This window comes from Sebastes fasciatus, chromosome 4, assembly GCF_043250625.1.
Source record: "Sebastes fasciatus isolate fSebFas1 chromosome 4, fSebFas1.pri, whole genome shotgun sequence".
Taxonomy (NCBI): Eukaryota; Metazoa; Chordata; class Actinopteri; order Perciformes; family Sebastidae; genus Sebastes; species Sebastes fasciatus.
Window position 1 is genome coordinate 13,033,033 of NC_133798.1, and position 27,519 is coordinate 13,060,551.

The window sequence follows — 27,519 nt, forward strand, 5'->3', positions numbered from 1 at the left end:
ACTCAGCTCCTCTCTCTCTCTCTCTCTCTCTCTCTCTCTCTCTCTCGCTCTCTCTCTCTCTTTCTCTCTCTCCCTCTCTCTCTCTCTCTCTCTCTCTCTCTTTCTCTTTCTCTCTCTCCCTCTCTCTCCCTCTCTCTCTCTCTCTCTCTCTCTCTCCCTTTCTCTCTCTTTCTCTCTCTCCCTCTCTCTCCCTCTCTCTTTCTCCCCCTCACTCTCTCTTTCTCTCTCTCCCTCTCTCTTTCTCTCTCTCCCTCTCTCTTTCTCTCTCTCCCTCTCCCTCTCTCTCTCTCTTTCTCACTCTCTCTCTCTCTCTCTTTCTCTCCCTCTCTCTCCCTCTCTCCCTCTCTCTCTCTCTCTTTCTCTCTCTCCCTCTCTCTCTCTCTATGTGTGTGTGTGTGTGTGTGTGTGTGTGTGTGTGTGTGTGTGTATGTGTGTGTATGTGTGTGCTTTCAAGCTTGATGATGTGGTTGTGTGATGGGACTTCTTGGGCACTGCAGTGGACAGACTGATGTGTGTGTGTGTGTGTGTGTGTGTGTGTGTGTGTGTGTGTGTGTGTGTGTGTGTGTGAGAGAGAGAGATGAGAGAGATGCAGATAGTGAGCAGATTGTTTTTGTTGTTGCATCGTCATGCTTTACAGTAGATCCGGTGCGTGCACGTGCACGTGCATGCATGTGGATTTCTGCATGCACGAGATTCATGCATGCATGTGTTTCTGTGTGTGTGTGTTTCTGTGTGTGTGTGTGTGTGTGTGTGTTTTCCTTCCCACATCTGTGTGCGTATCTAAGCGTTCAGCCTGTCTGCCTGCCTGCCTGTGTGTGTGAGGCTTCACAGACTTAATTAGAACTCACACACTAATCACATTTCCCACACTGCCTCCAGCCAGCAGTGATTAGCCCACATAATAAATGTAAATTCTGGAAAAGAAAAAAAAAAAAAAGGTAAAAAGAACTTTTTCATTAATGGCCAGTCTGCTGTGCAGAGAGGGGAAAGGCAAAGCCACAGATCCAGGATCCTATTAGGAGAATGAGGATTAAAAAAAAATGTACTCATATATATTTCTTCAACTCATTTACTGCAAGAGGTGATAATATTCAGGATGAAGCAATAAGCCTGTAATGAGCAGGAGGAGGGCAAGTATCCCTAGAAGCATTTTCCTGCAAAGAAAAAAGAGAAAATTAATAATATTTTTCAATTGACTCACAGATGCTAGGGGAACTGGGTGTTTTTTAATCATTATTAATCAAAGTTAGTAATTACACATGCTTTTTCTGCTGTAACATGTGAAAATGTCTGCTGTGAAAGGAAATTCTACACTGTGTTGTTAAAGTTGTTTCAAAACCTAGATCACCTTTAAAGCAGCTATTAGGAGTCCAAAAAAATGCCAGGGACTAAACATGGGAGAAGACACTGTGACATTCATAGCTAAAATAATTAAGTTTCATCTCAAAAATATGCATTTGACCCATAGACTGCCCCCCAAAAGTGAAGCCAAAACATCTTAATCGCCCCCTGGTGGCTGGCTGCAATATAGGTTATAAATCCTTTTTCCCAAAGATGGTTTCTGTCATTTTTGGTAGTTCTTGTCATGCTGATGTATTTCCAAGTGTTCATTTTTCTGATAAGTTTGGGTTTAAGTAGTTATATGGTGCAAAAAAAGGGGGTGAGACGTCATGATTGGTGACGCTAACAGCTTGCTAACAAGCTGCGGCCGTGCTCGGCTCGTGATTGGTTCAGTTCAGCTCAACCGCACCATCACTACTGCGCGGACAAAGAGCGTATATTGATAAGAAGTGAAATTCAATTGGTCGTTCCATTGCAACATCAGCGCCCAGCAGTAGAGCTATGCCTCCATCATTTTGGACTGAAAATGACAACCAGACGCCAGTAAAACGTCCGCCTACTAAATGCCGTACAAAAGTAAAACAAAATTATTTCTATTATATTGTCATATTTAATGTCTCTACCGAAATGGTCTGCGTTGAATAGTAAAAATATTATAAATAAGCATTACTTATTTATTTATTGGACTTTTTGCCCGGCTGCTTCCCGGAGGAGCATAAAGTGAGCGATGGACATAAACGGATGAGAGCAATCTCAATCTTTTTCATGTCAAGGACCTCCAAAATATATGTCCAACATACCACAAACCATGGATGTATAAGAGGTTGTGTCCTGTGCTTTTGTCCTGCATGTTAGTAAATAGTCTACAACTACATTAATGTCATGTCATGCTGCTAGCACTACTAGCTACTGGCCGATAGCCGGTTGTTTAGGAACAGGGACGTTAATACATCCAACATGGTACAGGCTTACAGCATACAGCCCATGGGTGTATTATAGGATAATAAAAGTGATGAATTACAGCCAATATGTCCAACACCAACTTCACTCTCTGGGTTCACAGTCGACTCTCCACTCTACTGTTGCACATATTACTGTGACTCTGTTACACTCACACCTGTATATATATATATATATATATAATTTATATATATATACATTAGGGCTGTCAAAGTTAAAGTGATAATAACGCGTTAACGCAAATTTGTTTGACCAGCACTAATTTCTTTAACGCATTAATACAACTTGCGATTTTTAGGTTGTAGCAGGCTCAGTTTTAAAGCTAGAGTGAAGATACTGGCATCATATGAAACTAAACCTAGCCTCAAAACGAAGGAGGCTCAAAACCTCAAGATGTGTGAATGAAAATGGGTTCTATGGGTACCCACGAGTCTCCCCTTTACAGACATAACCACTTTATGATAATCACATGCAGTCAGCACACTGACACACTGACAGCTGTTGTTGCCCGTTGGGTTTGAATTTGCCATGTTATGATGAGGGTTTTTGATTTGCAATAATAAATATATACATACATTTGCATAAAGCAAGCATATTTGTCCACTCCCTTGTTGATAAGAGTATTAAATACTTGACAAATCTCCCTTTAAGATACATTTTGAATGGATAAAAAATGTGTGATTAATTTGCGATTAATTGTGATTACCTATGGATAATCATGCAATTAATCGCGATTATAAAGTAGGGGTGTAAGAAAATATCCATGAATATCGTGATATTATGTTTTGTGATAATGTATCGATTCTCAAAAACATTGTATTGTTTCATAATTAATAGTTTACATGCAAAGATTTGTGGTAGACAGTGGCTCAGATTGCACAAAAAGTAGTGCTATGATGTTGGATGTTACAGTGACTGTGATAAATGTAAATGCAAATGCAAATCCCACTGTTCTGATGGCATCAGATTTTATGCATATGGCGGTGTGTTCTTTATACTATGACTGTTTTCCTAAAATTAGATTTTAAAAATATCAATATATCGTAATATATTGAATCGTAACCCCTGTATCATGATACGTATTGTATCGCCAGATTCTTGCCAATACCCAGCAGTAATATATAATATATATTTCATCCATCTGCCGAGCACTGGCAGTGCACTGTGCATTTTATATTTTCCATGCTATAAATCAAGGTTAGCCCAGTTGAGGCTGAGGCGGTGTAGGCAAATCATTAAGATGATCCAGACAAACCAAGCTGGTACCATCATGCATATCGATGCGTTGTTGAACTTGTTGACCTGTCACGTCTCCCCTGAGGTGCAGCAGTAATTTTTCACATCCACTCTGCATGCTGGGACAGCGCAGTGCTGACACACCGCTGGCAGCCGACTCCTCCTGGAGGCAGCGTGTGAAAGTCAGCGGAGACATTCCCTCACTGACGCTATTTCTTATGCTTGTAAAAGTCACATTCACTAACAGAAGCACTGCTAGACTGTGTGAGCTCAGGTACATGACAGTGCATAAGAACAGCGTGTGTGCGTTTGCGTGTGTGACAGTGTTTAAGAGTGTAAACTCAGCAGAGCTGTCCCGTTCTATTTCCTCAGCTTCTCTTTTCACCCTATAATAATCAATAGCTGGCTCTGGGCTCTGTTGGCACGGCGACAATAGATAGATCAACATTACATTACAGATGAGGCCTGTCGCCAGCCTGCGGGGACTGCCGACTCACTTCATTCTCCTCTCTTATTCTCTTTAGTCACTCCTGTCGTCTGTCTTCATCTGTGTGTCTGGTCTACCACTTCCCTCCATTCAAAGCAGAGAGCCTGTTATTTGCATCCTACATGCACATCTTTGTAGACGCCTGGCTTTTCCGCCGTGAAGCTGAGTTACGAGGCATCTGAGTGAACGTGTGCAAATACAATTCAGCCCAGTAAAGGTGTTGTGTTTGTGTTGTTGGGCTGCCTGGTTCATTTGTATTAATATTTCAGCTCCACAGTGGGCTGCACCTCTACATGCCGTATGTAGATGAATTATGTAACAGAAAGGAGCCAGGCACGGAACAGCCATTTCCACTTCATCTCAATCTCACAGCCTCTTCGTCTGTTTGAGGTGTGCTTAAAGTGAAGGATTGAGGGAGTGAAGCTGAAGATAGAGAGAGTGGATGTGTTGATGGGGTGTGTGTGTGTGTGTGTGTGTGTGTGTGTGTGTGTGTGTGTGTGTGTGTGTGTGTGTGTGTGTGTGTGTGTGTGTTTCGCCTTTGTCTCCCTGCTTTTTGCAGATATCCCCCTGTTCACTTATCATCATTATCGTTGAAAGAAACTCTTTTTCTCCTTGAAAACAGCCATATTGACTGATTCTGGGCACATAACCCCTCAGCACACTCACTCACACACACACACACACACAAATAAATGCGTGCACTCATCCATGACAGAAAATACCAGCATCCAAATATCTTCTGCAAGATTTTTATTTGACAGCAGCAACATTTGTTATGAAAATAAATACATTTATGTCAATAGCGACACAGTAGATTTATCTTGTGTGTGAACTAGATTCTAACCTGAGACCTTGATACAGTAAATATTATTCAACTGAGCAGAAAATATAAAGTGACTATTCAGTTTAGTACATAAAAACATGTGGGAGAATTCACAAACCAGACAACAGAAGACTAACAAGGAAACAAAATGCTAAATTTGGAGTTGTGCCCATACAGGAAATGCATGGTAATTCATCTTGAAATTAATGACTTGTAAATTACGAGTTTCCCCTGTTTATTGTGTATGGAGCAGATCCAGATTTTACATTTTGATGATGGCAGGCTTCCCTTTGAGTGGAATTCCCTTTTAAGGCTTCCATTAGCATCTTGATGTTAAGCCTGATACAAATGGTCTAAGAGGTGGACTGCTGATCGAGGATTTCTCTGGCCTTTGCAGCTCTAATGAATGAGACGGTCAAGGGTACCTGGCAGGAGGTTCCAGATCGGCGCAGGGGAGATTGAAAACTGCAGGCCCAGGTATTAGCCCTCCCTGATATTACAGTGTTGTGGTCTCTTGGCGTACAAACAAAACGGATCCAAATGCAATCCACTCTGGAAAAACCTTCATACATCACATCTGTTTGATCAGATTAGCCTTTGATTTGAGGTATTTCATTCAGATTATATTCTGCTTACATTGTGATCATATTGTGGACAGGCTTTTCAGAAACTGGTTCTGCCGAAACGTCATTGCCTCTTTCAGTCGCGATCCGACCAGGATTAGGATTGACGTGCAATTTTGTCATGTTTTTTCATCAATAAATACTAGGGCTGTCAAAGTTAACGCGATAATAACGCGTTAACGGCACCAATTTCTTCAACGCATTAACGCAATCGATATTTCAGAGGTTGTAGCGGACTCAGTTTTTGAAGCTAAGCCAAGTATCATATGAAATTAAAAAACTGCGCTAAATTTTGCCAAGGAAAAACTGGCATGGCCATTTTCAAAGGGGTCCCTTGACCTCTGACCTCAAGATATGTGAATGAAAATGGGTTCTATGGGTACCCACGAATGTCCCCTTTACAGACATGCCCACTTTATGATAATCACATGCAGTTTGGGGCAAGTCATAGTCAAGTCAGCACACTGACACACTGACAGCTGTTGTTGCCTGTTGGGCTGCAGTTTGCCATGTTAGGATTTTGTTATGCTAAATGCAGTACCTGTGAGGGTTTCTGGACAATATCTGTCATTGTTTTGTGTTTTAATTGATTTCCAATAATAAATATATACATACATTTGCATAAAGCAAGCATATTTGTCCACTCCCATGTTGATAGGAGTATTAAATACTTGACAAATCTCCCTTTAAGGTACATTTTGAACAGATAAAAAATGTGTGATTAATTTGCGAGTAACTATGGATGATCAGGAGATTAATCGCGATTAAATATTCTAATCGATTGACAGCCCTAATAAATACATTAAATAATTTAAACAAATGATTTGTCTACTTCAAAAATAAACTAGTCTGATTTGATAACAGTGGAATGTAAATATCTACCCACTTTGATTGATAGCTAAAATATGTATTTATTGTACATTGTTAATAAGAAGAAATCACGAAATGAAAGAAAGTAGGTGACAGTTGGTCCCAATGATCCTGTTTGATCACAAAAATTATTCTACATTCTCCCCAATTAGCATCTATTGTTATGTGGATTAACTTCTAAAGACCCAGACACACCATACCGACATAAATGTACTAGCGGCGATGAAGGCCGACTGTTGCGTCACTTCAAGTCACCTTTGTCTTGACCGACAAGTTGCATTTGAATACACCGCAAAGGCTACAGCCATGACCAGTTAGCACGTTCGTTCTGCGCCTGCATGAGAGGAAATAACCGTCCACACCAGCAGGCGGCGGTAGAGTGCTACAGGAATGAATCCTAAATTCAGGAAATGAGTTAGCATTTTAGCACTTCCTGTTCCTATGCCTGAAATAAGGTCTGTGGTTAACACAGGCTTAAGAGATTTTAATGTTTCGTTCTACAACATAAAATAGGTCAGATAATATCCCACTCGTGAATTTCGAAGCCTTTATGTGTCTTAAAAAAAGGCGGTTTCTAACAAGTGGCTAAATGAGACTACTACACGTCAACATGCCGACAAGTCCACCTTTACAGCCTCATTGTGTTTACGCGCACTCATGTGACCGTGGTGTAGTTCGTTAGCTTTTTACTTCTGGTGATTGGTGCTCTTCAAAAATCATAGAAGTGGTGTTAATTCAAGGCCAACGCATAAGTGCACAGTGTCTTCTGAATGCATCTTGAAGCTTGTAGACGATGCATTCATAAGTGGCAGTTGCATACATTGCATCTCGCTAAAGGCAAAGAAGACATACAGCATGTATTCATATAATAAATGTAAGTATAAATAATGGAGGGTATCACTCTACGAGCCCTAATTATAGACAAAGACGAGGTCAAATAAATCAAAAAACATTTTGCTGAGTCTCCACCAACAAGAACAGGATGTGATCATATCTATTAACCATGAAACAATCATCCCAGTAGGCTATGTAAAGGTTTCATGTGTCGACAGAGTGCTACAGGAATGAGTCCTAAAACCTACAATGAGTTAGCATTAGCTTACACTCGTTTTGAAGACAATGGGTTTTTTGAATGGGTTTTTAGTTAGATGCCTGAAATAAGGTCTGTGGTTAACACAAGCTGGAGAGATTTTAACGACATAAAATACATCAATAAATACCCCACTCGAGCCTTTGTGTCTTAAAAAAGGCGGATGCTAATAAGTGGCTAAATGAGACAAACACTAGTCTGCCTTTAGCATAGTGGTGGTGACGTGAAATCATGCGACTGTGGTGTAGTTCGTTAGCATTTTACTTCTGGTGATTGCATTCACGCTTCAAAAATCATAAAAGTAGTGTTCATTTGTGAAGATTATCTTGCTGAACAAAGTGCGTAAGTATCATAAGTGTTAGTTTGCCACAGAGCTGATTTTCTGCAATAATCCAAAACCCAATGGAAAAGCCCCATTGGCTTTTTGTCGAGAGAACCAGGGTGACCCTAACCCTAACCCTAACTTCCTGGTTGGCCTACAGAAATACGTCATCCCTGGAGCAATCTATTAGTAGTCATTAGTAGTGAGCAGCATGAACTGACCATAAAATTAGACTCATTATATTATTTAGACACACTCAAATATACAGGTTGAGCCATCAGAGAGGTCCCAGTACTGTAAAGGGAAACCCCAAACAACCCTGCAGCACTAATGCAGGATAGAAATACATACCGCTGGGGGTTGTACAATAGCCACCGCTCTATTCCTATTACATTTATTGATCCATGGTCATTGTAAATAAGGGCATGGTACACTATAATCATAAGTAGCCACCACAATACTCTGGAACACACAACAAGAAAGTCAATATGCCACCTACAGTACACTTTTAGAGCCACCCATTAGTTGTCATTTCAAAACAAATTGTACTACTTCAACAATAGTTCCTCAGCCTGGTTTTCCAGATCTTATGATTCATGTGCACCACTTATTGTGAAAGAGCAACTAAAATTTGAGTTTCAAAGACTTTATTTCCTGCATTCTGGTGACTTTTAACGAATGGAAATAACAAAATAATAAGTACACTGCAACAGCATTTTTATGTTGAATAGGCCTACTTTTAACTTTACTTTTAATTCTCAGGAAAAAAACCTGAATAATTCGCCCCTATGGCATGAATTTGTGTAAATCTCTGGCATAAACTAATATTCAGTTTTATTCATTCATTAATTGTTTGTAATATAACTATAAATATGAAAGTATATGTAAATATGAGTTTTTCTTTCTCTAAGTGCTCTCCATTTCTCTCTCAATCTCTCACTCACTGAAGGCCCTTTCAGACAAACACGACAATGCCACCACTGCGCTCTGAAACCCATTATTTCTAATGCAAGAGCTGCTCCACGATGGCTTTTCGCTGCGTCGAGCAAAGCCCGACTTTGGGTGCTGCACGCTGTGTCGAGAATGAATGAAAATTAAAGCCAATCCGTGCCTTCTATTAAAACTATTAGATCAATGGCTAACTGCCTAATTGTTGCTCTTTCAATTTATAGATATTACACCTCTGAAGAACAGATTTAGCTAGTTGTCAGAAATACTGTATATTCTATAAAGTTTGGACTGAACTGGATCCAGGGTTGTGAAACTCTTGCTGTGATAGCACTGAATAGCTAACTAGACAACGTACAATATTGGACATTTCCAGCTAATACAAGTGGCATATTGACATTCTCAACATTTGTATCTTTACTCTGCTCTCTACCTCAAAGACCACACCCCCAGTTAACCATAACCTTAACCATAACCAATACAATACCCAAATAAGTAATCATTTATTCACACATACTTGACCAGTTCACCATCTACACCAATTTTTTTTACCTTTTGTCCAAAGCTAGTCACCAATGACTTAATTGTGAGGCTGGAAATGGTTTTTTTGTCAGCAGATTTCAGGTGAAGGTACTAGATCTTGGCGATGAGGTGGCTGACGAGCCTCTGGAGGTCCTCGGCTCTGCGCTTGGTGGCCTTCAGCACCTCCTCGTGGTTTGCCTTCTCAGTGCTGTCATAATCTGTCACAACCTTGTTGGTGATGAGGGACAGACCCAAGACACGCAAGCCACAGTGACGAGCCACCACCACCTCTGGCACTGTGCTCATACCTAGACAAAGGGGAGAAGTCTGTCTCAGGTGCGCTGACTTAATCAGGACTATATATACAGTATATACTGTATATATATATATATATATTCTGTATATAATAGGGCTGTCAATTGATTAAAATATTTTATCGTGATTAATCGCATGATTGTCCATAGTTACAGTAATAGCAAAGTTTTTATCTGTTCAAAATGTACCTTAAAGAGAGATTTGTCAAGTATTTAATACTCTTATCAACATGGGAGTGGGCAAATATGCTTGCTTTATGCAAATGTATGTATATATTTATTATTGGAAATCAATTAACAACACTGCATTTAGCATAAAATACATGCTCAAATCATAACATGGAAAACTCAAGCCAAAAGGCAACAGCTGTCAGTGTGCTGACTTGACTATGACTTGCCCAAAACTTCATGTGATTATCATAAAGTGGGCATGTCTGTAAAGGGGAGACTTGTGGGTACCCATAGAACCCATTTACATTAAAATATCTTTAGGTCAGAGGTCAAGACACCCCTTTGAAAATGGCCAAGGCAGTTTTTCCTTGCCAAAATTTAGCGCTAGTTTGGGGCGTTATTTATTCCCCTTCGCAGCAAGAAGAAAACTAATTTGCGTTAATGCAATATTATTAACTTTGACAGTCCTAATATATATAGCAAAATATATAAAATATACAAAACAACATATTTTAAACATGTACCTAAATTAATCAAATAGTAAAACCTGATTTGCTTTTGAACCCTACCTTTGAAAAAAGAGATACGTCTCAATGAATAATGGAAATAGAAGAAGAGGTCAGACCTGCATTGGGACATACTGTACTGTATGATTCTTCTATATAAAACTGGAGGTTGTGTAAATAATGGGAGGAGACCCAGATGAAAGTTTGGTCTGAAGTGTCTACGACAAAAAATGAGAGAGTTATTGACTAATAACCATCATAAAAGCTCATTTGGTCATATTGCAAAATAATAATAAAAAAAAAAAAAAAAACAGGAGTTGGTGAATGCAACGGGAGGAGGTGCAGATTAAATTAAAGTTGTTCTGGAGTGTTTATGAAACAAAATGAGAAAGCTATCGGAACAACTCTCTTGATGCAAGGTGCCAGGCCTCGATATCAGATCATGACATCGAAATAACATCTGCGCAACATCAGTCAAGCTTTATCCTGCACTGCCCAACAAATCTGCTGAAAAGTACTGAAAGGTTATTGACGATGAATCTCTGAAGCTAAAATTGCCTACACCTGCAGACATTTGTCAGGGGAATACTACTGCAGAATTCAAATGCTGTTTGTATCTGTTCAGAATGCATTATATGTTCTTATCCATGGGACTGCTGAGAGGTTGTCCCACAACACATCAGTATCCCTTTAAGTGAGCATGAGAGAGCTGTACTAACCCACAGCATCAGCCCCCAGCATCTGCAGGGCTCTGCTCTCTGCAATGGTCTCGTATGTCGGTCCAGGCAGCATGCAGTAAACCCCTTCCTGCAGGAAACTTTTGCAGCCCTGCTCCTCTGCTGTTTGCTTGGCCAGATCCCTCAGCGTACGGTCATATGCATCCGACATGCAAGGAAAACGCGTTCCAAACCTGGAGAGACATTGAATTAATAAATAGGACATAGCAATAAGACACAGATGTATAGCCAAGTTTCATTTTCACAGTCCTGCCTTGGTGTTTGCGCTGTACCTTTCATCATTGTGCCCACAAAGCGGGTTCTGCCCTGCAAAGCCTGGCATGTTGATGTGATCCTTAATGAGCATGATGTCTCCCACATCGTAGCTGCCATTGAGTCCCCCCGCTGCATTTGTCACAATCAGAGTTTTCACGCCCAGCAGGTGGAAGACTCGCACCGGGTACGTCACCTGGAGTGACAAACAAGGCAATGCTTCAGAGACAGATGCTGTTGTTCTTTTATCGCTTTTATGTATATCAGATTATTACAAATGGGAGTTACAAGAAAGGGGTCACCTGGGAGTAACAGAGGAGAAAATGCATACCCCAAGAGGCCAATATTTCAAAAGTGACAGCTTCTGCATACGCTGATGCGAGTGGACTCTAGGATTTTTATTCCTTGTTGAATTGTGCATGTCTCAAACAGTCGTGGTTCTATACTAACCTTTATAGGGCAGCCGATGGCCCGTAAATGACTGTTGTTACTTCTCACTGCAGTCACACTTGGAAATTGCTTTTCCTATTTCACATTTCTCTACAGCTTGAATTGCCTGTGAAAGTGTTTTGCTAGTTAGTGCAGAAATGTTTTCAAGTACCCCGGTTTCTTGATAAGGTCAGTGCTGTCATTTTGGAGCATTGGCCTGTTTGATATGAGTTTTGTATATTATAACGGTGGGCTGTGTTGTAAGGTGACTTGTGGCCTTGTTAGGGATGAAATGTAAGCACAGTAAACTGCATATGTAATAGCAGGACTGTCAGTAGTTACACTGTAGCAGGGAGCTGTTAATAAAGAGTTGACTTTATTAAATGATTTGCCAAAAGGTGGTAATACATATTTGCCTGTGTTAAGCTAGTTTTCAGTCAATGATTATTTATGTCCCCTGACAAGGAAGGAGAAAAGAAATTGCACAGAAACAGACAGAACAAGATTAAAGGGATAGTTGGGGTTGTTTTGAAGTGGGGTTGTATGAGGTGCATATCCATAGTCAGTGTATTACCTACAGTAGACAACAGTCGGCATGCCCCCATCTTGGAGAAGCAAACAGGAGTTACTGCACGGGAGCAAAGCAATGTACTGCTGGGTAAGTGTACGCTATATTTCGAATATTTTCACCCCTTTACCTTGCCATCAGACAGCCCTTTCCGACAGGGAACCATATCCAGCTATGCTCTCACCAAAGCCACCAAACTCCATTGAAAAAACCCAGTAATTTTACCTTGCAGAACACAGGAGTTGATGGTCTACCACTACCTTGATCGGTTAGTTTGTTTGTGCTATTGTGTGACTTTGGTGAATCTGAAGTAACCAAAGTCACACAAGTCCACAGCAGTACATTGCTTTGCTCCCGTGCTGGTACTCCTGCCCATTTCTCCAAACCGGGAGCGCGCCAACAGTAATCTACTGTAGGTAATACACTGACTATGGATAAGTACCTCATATACAACCCCACTTCAAAACACCCCAACTATCCCTTTAAGAGTGTAAAGCCATAGCTAGCATCTTAGTTAACCATCTTAGTGTGTTAGCATGCTAACACTTGTTAATTAGCACTAACCACAAAGTACAGCTGAGGCTGATGGGTTTGTCATTGCAGGCTATTTGGCCATAAAGTATTGAATAAATTAAAAACAGAATGACATTGCTATTCTAGTGTGGCTAATAAAAACTGATTCTCATCTCATCTGATCTACTGTTCAGTTTAGGATTTTGTTCAGTTTGCCAAGAAGGCATATTTTTAATACAAACCTTAGTTTGGCTTGGGCGGAATCAAATCTTTTTGAGTTCAACTCAGTTTGTGGTGATTCAACTGGAGGTATTTCATACATTATATTGCTGTCTAAAGTCCCAACTGGATACAGGAGGGTCATAATGCATCTGGCTTTCTATTACTGTATGTATGAGACTAGATTTTATGATTCAGTAGGGTTATATGGATCATTTTATGTGAAGATGGCACATCATAGCCGGTAATAATAAAATTAAAATAAAACCAGGACACAGCGTCTCCACAGGCCAAAGGCCAGTCCCATACCGACACTATGACACACTGGGTGGTTTTCTTACTGTCATCACGATTCTGCAGCCGATCATTCAACACACATAGTAAATTGTTAGCCAAAACTATATGAAAAGAAAGTCCAGTTTGAGCTGCTGAATTTAAAGTTGTTACATTTTCAAAATAAAATTATACAATTTATACAGGCAGTTTGATATAAGCACAAGTTACAAATACTGTATCTACAAGTATCACAAAGCCAATCTTCTAATTGGAACTTAAAATAAAGAGATCATGTGGCACAAAATGAATCATGTGTCTTTTAAAGAGTCTCCCTCCGTAACAAGAATACCAAAGTTAGTGTTTGTACATGTCCATGGTTTAAAGATTAGGCCAACAGTCACAGATGCTGTGAATGTTTTTCTCAAAATGATTGACAAAGTCAGGGTTTAAACTGCCAGCTTTAGTTCAGTTATCCTGTATAGTATATCATTCGCATCAGCAAGGTTTCACAATGCCGAAGCAAGTTGGCTTGTGACAGAAACTGAGACGGAAAGCTGCTCACAGGTAACAAATGGATATGTCTGCGTCTCTGCACCAACTGGAGTTCACATGGACATCATTCAAATTTAATTTGAAATCATTAATTAAAGCTGAAGTAGGCGAGATTGGAGCAAATATGATTAAAAAAAGTTATTTTTATAAAACGGTCGCTATATCCTGACAGTAGTACATGAAACAGGTAACCTGTTCGCATATGCGAGCGCGTATGGGACACCGACCCGGGTGATTTATATGTGTAAGAAGTTACAAACAGTCCCTTTAAGGTTGTTTAAAGCTCACCTTTAGCAACAACACAATCCTAGCCTTACTAATAAAAAAAGTACCACAAGCAGTATTTCATATACATTAATGTAGCTTACCGTGTGTATGCTGTAGCCCTCGTAGAAGTGGAATCTCCCCTGCATGCAGACACATTCACGGCCCTGCAGCTTCCCGAACACCAGCTTACCGGCATGGCCATGCACTGCACAGTACATACAGTATACATTATGAGCAGCAGCTAGCATGCTTATGTACAGTTTCCAAACACTTATAATTAGTTTAGGATAAAAAGCAATTTGTCAGAGGCAACTTACCAGTGCTGCTGGGAAAATGTGGAATATCCTCATACTGGAACACAGTCTTGTTATCCAGCATGTCAGCCAGACCGCCCAGGCCTGAACCACAGATGATGGCTACTTCAGGACGCTGCTCTGTGTTTGAAAGCAGCCAGTCTGCTGTCTCCTTATACTCGTCATAACTGTATCTGCAAGTCATAGAAAGAATATTGATTAATGTTAAACATTACTAAGCCATAGTTCTGACAGAGATAAATCAGTTGCTTATCTCTATGATAATTATCGCCATAACCATCATCATCATTATCACCAAGGAATAAACACCATAAATACTAATCAACATCAGTCTCATGTTTAGAATTAAGAGTCACTGTCTGAGGAGAGCGAACAGGAATATAAACTAAATTACAGCTGACTGCAGGATCACTTTGTCATGGTGACAAATCCAATTACTGAAACTCAAGGCAAGTTATTGCTCAGTGTTATGACAATATTAGGCTATATAATATTCTGTAACAACTATGTTCCGATGTCATTTTTTCCTTCCCAATACCAATTCTGATACCTGAACTTGCGTACCGAGTATACTATCCGATTCCAGTGCATTAAAAACAAATAACTGCTTTGTACTACTAGCCCTGTATGGATATGATATGGTTATATGGATATGGTCAGTTTGACAGATTTTCCATTGTAAAATATTGCCAAATTGCGGACATTTTGGTAGCTCTGGCCAGTGGATAACCTCCGGGTCTGAAAAGTGAGGCCAATGCGAAAGCGCTTAAACTTGCATCTTTCTAATAGCCAGCAGGGGGCGACTCCTCTGGTTGTAAAAAGAAGTCTGATTGTATAGAAGTCTATGACAAAATGAGCCTACTTCTCACTTGATTTATTACCTCAGTAATCATTGTAAACATGAGTTTATGGTCTCAATCGCTAGCTTAAATCCTTCTTCAATACAGCATGATGTTCATTTAGTAAATTATGGTCCTGTTTAGAGTCAAATAGACCATAAAGCAGTGAATGCTTTAGGGCGTGGCTACTTTGTGATTGACAGGTCGCTACCTGGGGCACACTGCCCGCTTCAGGCTCGCCTGACGGCAGCGTCACATCGTGGCCGCGTGATGCCCACCTAGGGTGTTCACACTGGACGCGAGTTAGCTGCCTCTCGGGAGCATGTCAGCTACCTGTCAGCCGTGTTTCTGATGCTGCTGTCAGCCCTTTCTTTCTACATAGAGTTTGCCTTTTAATGGCCATTTAACTTCATGATAAATATAATTTATATTTATTTTAGACAGAGAAAGGTTCAGAAACGTGTGGTAATTAGTAAATAATAGTAATAATCCACAATTAAAACTCCGTACTGTATTCATTTATGATGCTTTCCATCTCTCTGCTTGTTCCACATCACTGTCCGGCACATATTTCAGAATAAAAGCCTCGTGTTAACAAATGAAGGAATTCTGTGCAAAGAAAACCCGCTTTAGGGCTTTTATTTCGAAATGAAAGCAGGAAGTGTTGATTTAAACCCCAAACTTTATAAATTTTTGGAAAGTGATTGCGTTTTCCACAGCACTGACTGCTCATATTTCAGAATAAAAGCCTCGTGTTAACAAATGAAGGGATTCTGTCTATAGAAAAAACGCCTGAGGGCTTTTATTTTGAAATGAAAGCAGGAAGTGTTGATTTAAAAACAAGTTTACTTAACTTTACTTTTTTTTCATCTCGGTAACATATTCTACAGATAAACCTCGAAACTGTAGTAAAGTCTTGCTGGTATGAAGTTAATATACAGTCACTAGATCACTTTCACTGTCTGTGAAATATTCTACAGATGTCTAGACATGGAAACTGTAGTAATCTTGCTGGTATGATGTTCATATACTGTCAATAGATCACCTTCACTGTCTGTTGCTGCTGGGACACGCAGCCGAGAGGCGAGCGGCTCGCGTGTAAAATAGGCGAGCCTTCTATTCTATAAAATAGACGCGCGTCTGACGCGCGTCTGACAGTTTTCCTAATTACACCTCCTGTTTACTTCCCCTGATCTTTACCTCACTATTGGTTTACCAAACAAAGCAAAGTCAATAGGGGCATCACATTAAGTAAACATTTTCTATTACATGTTATATTGTTATATTACATTAGTATTGTATTACATGTTTATTATTGTATTATAGTACATGCAGTGGTGGAAGTACTCAGATCATGTACTTCAGTAAAAGTAGAAATACTACCATTTAGAAATACTCTGTTACAAGTAAGGGTCCTGCGTTCAAAGTCCTTAAGTAAAAGTGCAAAAATATTAGCATCTGAACATACTTAAAGTACCAAACAAAAAAGTACACATTATGCAGAATAATGTATATTATTGGATTATACTTATTGATGCATTAATGTGTTCATCACTTTAATGTTGCAGCTGGTGGAGCAGGTGGAGCTCATTTTAATGACTTTATATACTGCTGGGTAGTTTAATCTATAATAATACATCATTTATTCGTTGATTATATTTTGTATTAATAATCTGAATCTGTAAAGTAACTAAAGTTATTAAATCAATGTAGTGGAGTAAAAAGTACAATATTTCCCTCTGAGATGTAGTGGAGTAGAAGTAGAAAGTATCAATACATGGAAATACTCAAGTAAAGTAGAAGTACCTCAAAATTGTACTTAAGTACAGTACTTGAGTAAATGTACTTAGTTACTTTCCACCACTGAGTACATGTTAAAGATCAGCTGGAGGGGAAGACACTCTGAAATGCAGGAGTAAATGCACATGTAAAGGAATATTGTGTAAAAATAAGAATAAATACCACATTATGCACCACACTTAAGGGTTTTTTACTTTGCCATTTTTAAGTGTACCATTATTCAGGGATGCTGATTTCATTGGAAATGCCTTGAGGTACTATATTATGCAAAGTCTGAAACAGTCTGTAATTCAGGTTATAAATATGGTTGTAAAGCTATAACCTTGTCAATGTTCCCTCTATGCCTCAAGCTTTGTTATTAAAACACAATGACACTTCAGGCTTTTACCAGACCAATCTGCAGCAGGAGAGAGCCTGATGAGTTGGAGCTCATTTTAGAGCTGCCATCTAAGATGACAGCTACATCAGACTAGCCTTGGGTGTTCAATCTTCCCACATTTTCCCCTTGTTTCCTTATTTAATTCAAGCTCCAAAAGGAGCTGGGAAATCTTTCATATCAGTAGGTATGTTTTGTACCTGGGCCAGGGTAAAGTCAAAGTGATGAACGTGAATAATGCTCCAACCATTAAAACTTTATCAAGGTTTGTTTTTCTGTGTTGTCTAAAATGTGTGGAAGAATTATCATAACACTCTACAGGTAATCAATGTAATCTACAGCACAAACAACTGTGACACAACGCCATTACTGGCCTGTCAGTTGCAGAGGTTGGCCTTTACGTCATTCTTCAGGTGGTAATGGCAGCTTAACACACAAACACACAACCAGAATAAGAAGTGGATGTAGTCAACTTGACGTCGCCCATTGGTTTGTGGACTGGTTTTGAAACCTTGAGATTGGGGATTTCACTGTCGCCATCTTGGTTTTTGGTTGTCGCCATGTTGTTTCTTTGCAACCACAAGAGACAGAAGAGAGTGGAGCTAAGTACAACCGAACACTGAATAAGACATTTGTAGGTGACCAAGATGTTACTTAACTTTCATGAACTGAAAACACACTATGAAAGGGTTAAAGTTCTAAGACGAAAACACGGACAACTCCCAGACCGGACAACGCCGTGGTAGCGACCTGTCAATCACAAGGTAGCCACGCTCTATAGCATACCCTGCTGTATGGTCTATTTGACTCTAAATGGGACCATAATTTACTAAATTAAAATCATACTGTATTGAAGAAGACTTGAAACTAGCGATTGAGACCATAAACTCATGTTTACAATGTTTACTGAGGTAATAAATCAAGTGAGAAGTAGGGTCATTGTCTCTTAGACAATAAAAATCTCGCCATAAAAATCTCTTATCCAACAAAAACATGATGACATTTCGGGGGGGGTGTAATTCTGCTTTAATGATTTATATGAGCGTCACTGAAATGTTTTTCATGGAGGGTAAAGGTGAAAACTAAATTATGTTCTAAATGTGATCTGCTGCTGAATTTGCTAATAGCCAACTAGACTGACCAGACTAACAGCTTACAACCAAGAAAGATGTTTTAACAATGGCTGAACCTCCAACATAATATTTTACTCCTGATTGATGATTCTCCTGCTGTTTAAAACAATTTGCACAAAACTAATAAATATAATAAATATAGTGCTGACGCTGCCTCGTGCTGCCAGTATTGGTAACTTGCAAGACAATTGCCACCTACATGGTAGCAGGAGTTGATTGGACTTGACGTGCCGGGACAGCTTGTACACTACCTTAAAACATGTCTGGTCTCTTGTGGTATGAGTCTGTAATCTGATACCTGGAAGACAATAGATTAAAGGGAGAGGACTAACAAATCAACTCCACCACGCCCTTTGGCATTGTGTTAGCATTTTATGATGTTTAATAGAAACGGTTTGTTCTTGTACACATAGTATGGAGGACGGAACTTCCAAAAACCTTGAAAAGCTAGCTATCAAGCATATATGGGATCATGCACCCTGACCCCATGATGACGCACATTGAGTGACAGCCCCCTCATTTACATAATGAGGCAGAAATGCATAAAGAAATGTAAAAAGAAATGTATAAAGAAAGCAATACAGAAATAAATAAGTTTGAGGGAATAAATATCAACAAAGACTCCAGATTGCCAAACTCTGAGCACATTTACTGGTTTCAATCAAATAGAAATTCAAAATCAACCAGGACTGAAATCTTAAAGACTGCCACTTTAAGATTGATTGTGTGCATAGGGCCCACCCCTAAAAATGTCATACCTTCCAACTAATAGATTTCCACAGGAATGGGTCCTAAAACCCAGAAATGAGTTAGCATTTTAGCACTTTCGGTTCCGTCGTCTGGAAGTCAATAGGTTTTTTAAATGGGTTTTTAGTTAGAAAGCTGTAATAAGGTCTGTGGTTAACACAACTGAAGAGATTTTAAGTTTTTATCCCTACCACATAAAATGCATCAATATTACCCCAATTGTGAATTTTGAAGCCTTTATGTGTCTTTAAAAAAGGCTGTTGCTAACAAGTGGCTAGATGAGACCTCTAAACGTCATCACGCCGACTCGTCCTCCTTTACAGCCTCGTTTATACTCATGTTCATGCAACCGTGTCCATTTGTGAAGATTATTTTGCTGAACAAAACGTGTTAAGTATCATAAACACTTGTTTGCCACAGAGTTTATTTTCTGCAATAATCCCAAAACCCAATGGAACAATCCCGTTGACTGTTTGTCAAGGAAACCCAGGACGATGCTAACTTCCTGGTTGGCCTACAAAAATACGTCATCCCTGGAGCATTCTATTGGTATCAGAACAATTTCAGAATTAGTTTAAGAATATGGAAATAGTAGTAGGCCTATAGTAGTTATATTAAATGAGTTGTGATTTTTTTGTGGAATATTATTTTTATTGTCAAAATTTGAATGATTTTGTAAGCCTACTTGTATTTCTATAGCTTAGATTGTCAGATGTTGGGTTAACACACATACACAATACATATATTACTATATATTATATAATATTTCAATTTTGAATGTTGAAGTTGTTTTCTCTATAGTGTACTTAATGAGTTTGTCTATAAGCTCATCCACTTAAAAATTGGTTTATAAACTATTGTAATTACAAAATTATGCTTCTTTTACTTTCTTTTTTCTTTTTTTATAAACCGTGCAATCATATTTAATGACCGGGTAGGTTCATTCATTCTTGGGCTCTCTCTTCCCTTCTTTCTCTGGTTCTCGAAGTGGAGCTGTCCGTGGTGCTGCCCGGAACTCCGTATCCAGGCGACCAGAGCAGAGAGCTGAGCTGGACGACCGCCACAATGGTTGCTACACATTTGTTCTGTTAGACTCAACACAGCTCTTCCGACCTGTTTAATCAGCCTGGGCTGTTGCTAAACTCCGTTTGTCTGCCAGTCAAGTGAACTAGAAAGACAAGACTTTCCTGTTAAGTGAGCAAATAAAGGCATTATCTATGAAAGGAATTGTTAAGAGTTAGCACTCGTACTCGTAAATTCGTGAGCCTGGTTTGACAGCTCCTGGCTTTTGCCTTTTGCTTTCTATCCATAGATATATATATATATTTATTTTTCTTTGTTTTTTTGTTTTTGTTTTTTTCTTTTTCTTCCTTTTCCTCATAACAAAATAAAATAAAATAAAATATGTATAAAACAAAATGGAGAGACAAATAAATTAAAGAAAGAAAAATAAATTAAGAGCAATTAAGAAATAAATAAACAAATAAACAAATAAATAAATAAAAAAAGAGTTAGCACACTATATAGTTACGATATGTATATAGTTTATAAACCACCTGTGACGATTACGTCAGAGTGAGAGGTGTCATGCTGGGAGGAAAAGCCCCTCATATAGGCTACTAATCCTCGGAATAAAAGCGTTCATACTCTATAGCCTTGGCTTCTCTAAGCTACTCTCAAATAGCACACAGTCCATATATCCAGATTCAGTGATTACACAGGCGTTGTGCTTTCAACATATCCCTTTAACATAATCAGGCTACAGGAGGGTAGCCTTGACAACCATGAGGCTCATGTCACTCCAACATCCAGCCTTATATCGGGTCTTACCTGCATTGACTGGAGGAGGAGGAGGATGCCACTTCCATATCTGATGATGAGCGGGACCAATCTATTCTGATAAGACGTCGCTGTTTGTGTCGTGTTTGACAGACGCTGAGTTCACGGTGGTGGAGGTGGTGGAGCGGCTGATGCGGGACTCTGAGGCGGTGAGCGGAGTGGCGTTATGTCATGCTGTGCGGCTGACGTCACCGCGTACAGTGCGGAAGGGGGCGCGGCCTATAAACTGATTGTCGGTCCCCTTTGAAGAAGACTAAATCCTATTTTCTAGCAGGCTGGGCAGCAGCTCACTGATCCGTTCAGTGACAGCAGCAGGGCTGGGAACAGAGAGGGAGAAACAATGAGAGGGCAACAGAGGGGAAGAGGAAGCAGAAAGATGATGAGGCAAATAATAAGAGCATGCAACAACCAAATGCTACGAGTATTTGCATACTGTAATGGAAAATTACATTGTATGTAATTATGTCTCTTTATGCAACAGTGGAAAGTTACTGTCTGTGTGCTCTTTGTTTCATGTAGTGGGAAAATACTGAGTGTTGACTTCTACTGGGAGACTGTCTGAGTAAAACAACTCCATATCTGTGCAAAACAACTCCTTTTCTCACAGTCCCTGTTGTAGATTTTATTTCTATAGAGTCACATTGTAATAATCTCCTGGAGTGCACTCTTCTGCAGACTTTGTGTGACTCTGTATAACCAGTGCCTCTTCTTGCAAGAATAAAATACAACAAAGACATTTCATCTGTTCGAGATCCTTATTTCAACGTTCATTAGGACTCATCTCGGAATATTAATTGAATTTCCATTACAATACACAGAAGGAAACAAAATATTGTTTCTCCCAGCTCCCGTCAGTGCATTAAAAAGGATAGAATAAATAAGTAATAAAATTAACATACCTAAAAATAACAATAAAAAAATAAAATAAGTATATAAACAAGTATTCCCTCCCCCTCTTTCTCTCTCACACACAGGCACAGGTTGCACAACAATTCAAAGTGCTGATTCTAAAAAGATAGAATGAAAGTGTACTGACAGCTGTAATACGACTGTAAGCCTATAAATCCGCAGCACTAAACCAATATGGTATAATGACACATCAAATAAACTCTTTGAATATTGACTTTAACGAGTAGTAAAGTAGTAAAACTATAAATTCACATCATGATTTTATGTCTTTATGTCCAAGGCTGGAGTTCATGTGCTCACTATTTTTTCTTGGAATTTCAGCAGTGGAGGAGTTTACAATCCACAATACAAAACTAACACATAGTGGATGTTTTACTGTATAAGCTGATGCCGGTATTTTTAGACTCAGTATATTTAAATCCAGCTAGTTTCAGTAAAAAAAAGATGAATAGTCAAAATAATTTTGTTCCTGGCAATGTGGAGAAGGCTTTGAAATAGCATTTGACCTTACAGTAATGTGAGATTTCCATTCACTCACACTCAGCAGTGGAACAGAATATATAAAAATCACTGATTAGAGGTTTCAGTCACTCAGACATTCCCAGATGGGGGTCTGTGGGAAAAATATTTATCAGTGGTGATCGGGGTCAAAGATTAGTAACCTCTGTAAGCTATCAGTCCAATATATGTCATGAACACAGTCAGTCAAGAGGGATAAATAAGTGGATTTGTAAGGTTGTAGATTCAATTAGAAATCCCTGCCCTGTCACCATGCTCACTAGGTTTTCAAATCCCCTTCTGTAGTCCCTCTTGTCCTCATAATGAATTGAATACACACACACAGAAACACACGCAGTGCTGTTGGTTTTGCGTGCGTGCGTGAAGGCGTGCATGTGTGTGTGTGATTAACCATTTCACTAAATGTTATTTGTTTCATAGTCTGCAATGAACCACATTTCACTTTCAGTGAGACAGGCTAAAGGCAAGCTGCTTTAATTTGACTGAGAATTCCATGTCTGAAATAAATTACATTTAACAAGTGTTAAAATTGTACTTCTAAAAATAAACAAAGTTGAACTCATACATCAAGTATTCATACAAATACTTGTGACTGGTAGGCTACTTGTAGGCCTACCTTACTTGAGTATTTTCCATTTGTTGTTACATCATACTTCTACTCCACTAAATAAATCAATGAATAAATAGATAAATAAATAAATCAATAAATAAATCAATAAATAAATCAATGAATAAATCAATCAATCAATCAATAAATAAATAAATAAATAAATAAATAAATAAATAAATAAATAAATAAATAAATAAATAAATGTTACTAATATGTGACATAAATTGATATTTCTGTTTTAATTAGCTTCTTTATTTATTTATCTTTGTATTAATTCCCCTTATTTATTTACTCTTGTGTTCAATTTTCCTTTTTATTTATTTATGTATTTATTTTCTTTTAAATTTTTTAATTTATTTACTTTTTTTTGTTTTTGCATTTGTTATTTATTTAATTATTCATTTTTGCATTTATTTTTTATTTATGTATTTATTTTTGCTTTCAGTTTTGTTTTAATTTATTTATGCACGATTTTCCCTTTGCATTTCCCCAAGCTTATTTATTTCTGTATTATTTTCTTTTTACATTCTTACACATTTCTTTTTACATTTCTTTATGCATTTCTGACTCATTATGCAAATTAGGGGTTCTGTCACTCATCCTGTGTCATCATGGGGTCTCCCACCAGGGTTTAAATCTTAGTTTTTGGCTGATTGGTCTGTTAACTGATGAGACTCGGATCGGTTTGTTGAGTGATTTATGGTTTAATCCAAAATAAGTTGGATTATTTTGAAATCAATGCCAAATTTAGGAAATCATATATTTCTTTTTCATATATTTCGTTTCAAAGTTGTATAAGATAAGATAAGATATTCCGTTATTAGTCCCGCAGTGGGGAAATTTGCAGTGTACAGCAGCAAAGGGGATAGTGCAAAAAACAAGATGCATCAGCTAACACAGTAAAAAAAAAAAAAAAAGAGCAAAAAAAGTGTAAAAAATATTAACCATTAGAATAGAAGGAAGTATAAAAATAGGAGCAGTATATACAATATTGACAATAAACAGACTATTAACAAAATTGCACAAGTGGAAAATGATATTGCACAGTGAGAATGAAATTAAATTCCACCTGAAAATATCAGGCTATTGTCAGTTTTTGGTGTGTATGTGGTCTACTGGGAGCAGTGTATGTATCTAGTATAAGCCATTATATGCTTGTTCTCATGACTCCTCAGAAAACGACAATACCATTTCTTAAAACTTTTCTTTACTTGTTTGTTTCATTGTGAGAGACAACTTCATTGCACCATGTTTGCAGCCAGTCTGTGCTGCAGCCTCTTATCCAATCAGAGAACAGTTTACTGAGAGGTCGATGAGTCTGTTGCCAGGGCGACGAACTACAAACAATAAACTACAAACCGTTTATTCACCTACGGACTGGTAACCGGTAGGTTAGTACTCATTTTATTTGATTTCTTATGTTTAAGACAACAGGTTGTGACGGAAGAGAGCTGATAAACCAGGATAGAGAAGATTGTACAGCCTATATGAGCGTATAAGGTTAGTGACAGGCTGATTTAAGACCTCGGCGATGTAAAGTGTTTTACACGTAGGTACAGCGAGCTAACAATTATGTGAATGTATACTTCTAATTAACGTAATTAACGTTAATTAACTGTACAGTTAATTTAGCCAGTTTAAAGTAAATTCCTCAAAAAGGTATAGTGAGGAGGCTTTGATGATTTGTTGCACTACGTCAGCTACAGTCGTTTTACAGCAAGCTAACAATAATTAGTGATGTGTGGGTCGCGAACGAGCCGGTTCAAAGAGCCGGTTCAAAGAGCCGGTTCAAAGAGCCGGTTCAAAGAGCCGGTTCAAAGAGCCGGTTCAAAGAGCCTCTTGTGAAGCCGGCTGCTGTCCGAGAGCCGTTTTTTTATTATTAATTCAAGGCAGAATGATAGGACAATTTCCTCCACGCCACAAGCACTACATGCACTGACTGTGACTGATGGTACGTGACCACAGGCTCCGTGCTTTCCACGCTCCCCATTCATTGTCTATGTAAGCAGCCGCGCAATGCATTCTGGTAGCGTGGCGCCGGATTCGAGAAACCGACCCCCCCCCCCCACGCTCCTCATTTGCATAAAGTTGAGGGCTAGTCTACTTTATGCAAATCACGGGCATCTGACGCGACTCGCCGCCTCTCGAAACTCCCGAGAATCTTTTAAAATAAACGTTGTCGATCCAAAATAAAGACAGATTCAGCAACTGCGTGGCTTATTTCTTCTTGGTGAGCTGAGCTCAAATGATCTGGCTCACTGAAAAGAGCTTGAATTCCCATCACTACCAATAATACTTACTTTACTTTACTTACTTTATACTTTATTGTCAGACAAGTCTGAAATTTGTTTTGCATAACAGCAGCTCCGTTTGCAACATCACAGAAAGGACAAAGACAATAAACAAGGATACAAACATTTAAACATTACAATGACAGAAGACAATATTCAGGGCCCTTTAACGCACATTTGATCTGGGATTAGGCTCCATATTTAGTTTAAGGATTGACTGATGCAAAAAAGAGTGCTTAATGTCTATGTAGGAGGCTATTTCTATTTAACGTAAGTAACGTTGATTAACTATGCAGATAATTTGGCCAGTTTAAAGTAAGCTTAAGTTAAATATCCTTCAAATTGTCTCGAAGACGCTTTGAGGTATTGTTGCACAGTTACTGCTAACTGTTAGCCTCTAGCTAACTGTTAGCCTCTAGCTAACTGTTAGCCTCTAGCTAACTGTTAGCCTCTAGCTAACTGTTAGCCTCTAGCTAACTGTTAGATACATTAGCATCACATCAAGGAAAACCAACGTCTTTGATAATTGCGTATTTAGTATAAAATTACTCAATACTATTGTATACCATTACTAAATGACACCTCTTCTGTCATCCTTTTGCTTTTTTTGTGCAGGTGAATGTGCTTCAAAACAGAGTCAAAATGACAACCATTCCCTCAAGAAAAAAGTGGTTAAAGAGCAAAGAGCCTCTCAAGCCACAAAGGGTGAGGATATCATGTCATGACAGCGTGTATTGTAACTTCACACAGAATTAGAAGTGTCCAGCTGAACTGAATCAGACCTTGAAAGCAGGTTTTTTTCCTCATGATTTAACAGGGGCCCAATTTCCCTACATTTTGGACATTGTCCCATTCTTCATTCATTTTAAAGAAGTTGCTTCAAATGACATATTGTCCTAATAATGACCATGGCTTCCCAGCCAACATGGTTATGTGGGCCCCACATGGGTTATGCTAGGGGTACCTGGGTACCTGGGTACCAAGTGGCCATGGGCCCAAAATGGGCATCTTATCTGGGGCCCACTTGGGTCAACTAAGTTGGTCCCACATGGGCTCCCCATGTGGGCTACCTGTGTGGGTCCTAGGAAAATTAGTGCATGGGGCCAACATGGAAACTGTGGACAATCCCTCTAACAACTCACATTTCGGCCAATGTAGTCCCCATGTTGTCCGCATGTAGTACCAACATAGAACTTAAAGCTGGGACCAAGATGGGTCTTGGGTATGTTGCCCAGTTGGGGCCCACATAACACCCAGTGTAATCCTGCATGGAATCCATGTGGGCAATTGACATTGGGTCTTTATGGAACCCGCGGACAATCCCATATAGGGCCCATTTTTCAGCCCATTTACTACCCACATGGGCCCCACATACAAATGTTGGCTGGGTTCTTATAGGGAACAACAATCAATATCTGACTGCAGTGTTTTGTTGGAATGACCTCAGCTCAGCAATTTTAGGCCTCTGCTTTCTCTCTCTCTGGCTGCTTGTGTCTGTACCCAGTGTAGGTGACAGGAAGTACTTTTACTTTACTCTGATTTTCTCAGGTCTAAATGAGATCAACATAAAACTGATGATCTGTTGATTTCAAGTTTGGTGATAGCTCAATTTGTATCATCCAACAAACCTTGTTTTGCTCATTGTCTGGTTATTAACAAAACTGAAGCAAATGCATGCACTAATTAATAATTAAATAGTAGCATTAATTAATATCTTAAATATTCTCTTTTTATTTCTCTATGTATATTGCTATATATATATATATAGTATATTAGGGCTGTCAATCAATTAAAATATTTAATCGTGATTATTTATTGCCCATAGTTAATCGTGATTAATTGCAAATTAAATGCACATTTTGTATGTGTTCAAAATGTTAACAAACGGAACTGTATATACTGCATTTAGCATAAAAAATATACTAAAATCATAACATGGCAAAGTGAAGCCAAACAGGCAACAACAGCTGTCAGTGTGCTGACTTGACTATGACTTCTCCCAAACTGCATGTGATTAAAATAAAGTGGGCATGTCTGTAAAGGGGAGACTCGTGGGTACCCATAGAACCCATTTTCATTCACATATCTTGATGTCAGAGGTCAAGGGACCCCTTTG

General features: G+C 38.9%; 2 protein-coding genes across 2 annotated transcripts in view; one reads left to right on the forward strand and one right to left on the reverse strand.

Annotated features, from left to right (window-relative positions):
* Window positions 1–4,759: 4,759 nt before the first annotated feature.
* Window positions 4,760–21,252, reverse strand: pnp6 (purine nucleoside phosphorylase 6). Its single transcript, XM_074632138.1, has 6 exons — window positions 21,066–21,252; window positions 14,344–14,513; window positions 14,128–14,231; window positions 11,223–11,398; window positions 10,933–11,123; window positions 4,760–9,530 (listed from the first exon to the last, which is right to left on the reverse strand). The coding sequence occupies exons 1-6, from the start codon at window positions 21,101–21,103 to the stop codon at window positions 9,334–9,336; spliced, it is 876 nt and encodes a 291-aa protein (XP_074488239.1). The 5' UTR covers window positions 21,104–21,252; the 3' UTR covers window positions 4,760–9,333.
* Window positions 21,253–24,424: 3,172 nt separating this feature from the next.
* Window positions 24,425–27,519, forward strand: part of hydin (HYDIN axonemal central pair apparatus protein) — a 109,781-nt gene continuing 106,686 nt past the window's right edge. The window contains 2 exon segments of the mRNA XM_074632139.1: window positions 24,425–24,503; window positions 26,019–26,108. Coding sequence (XP_074488240.1) covers window positions 26,046–26,108 — 63 coding nt within the window. The 5' untranslated portion in view covers window positions 24,425–24,503; window positions 26,019–26,045.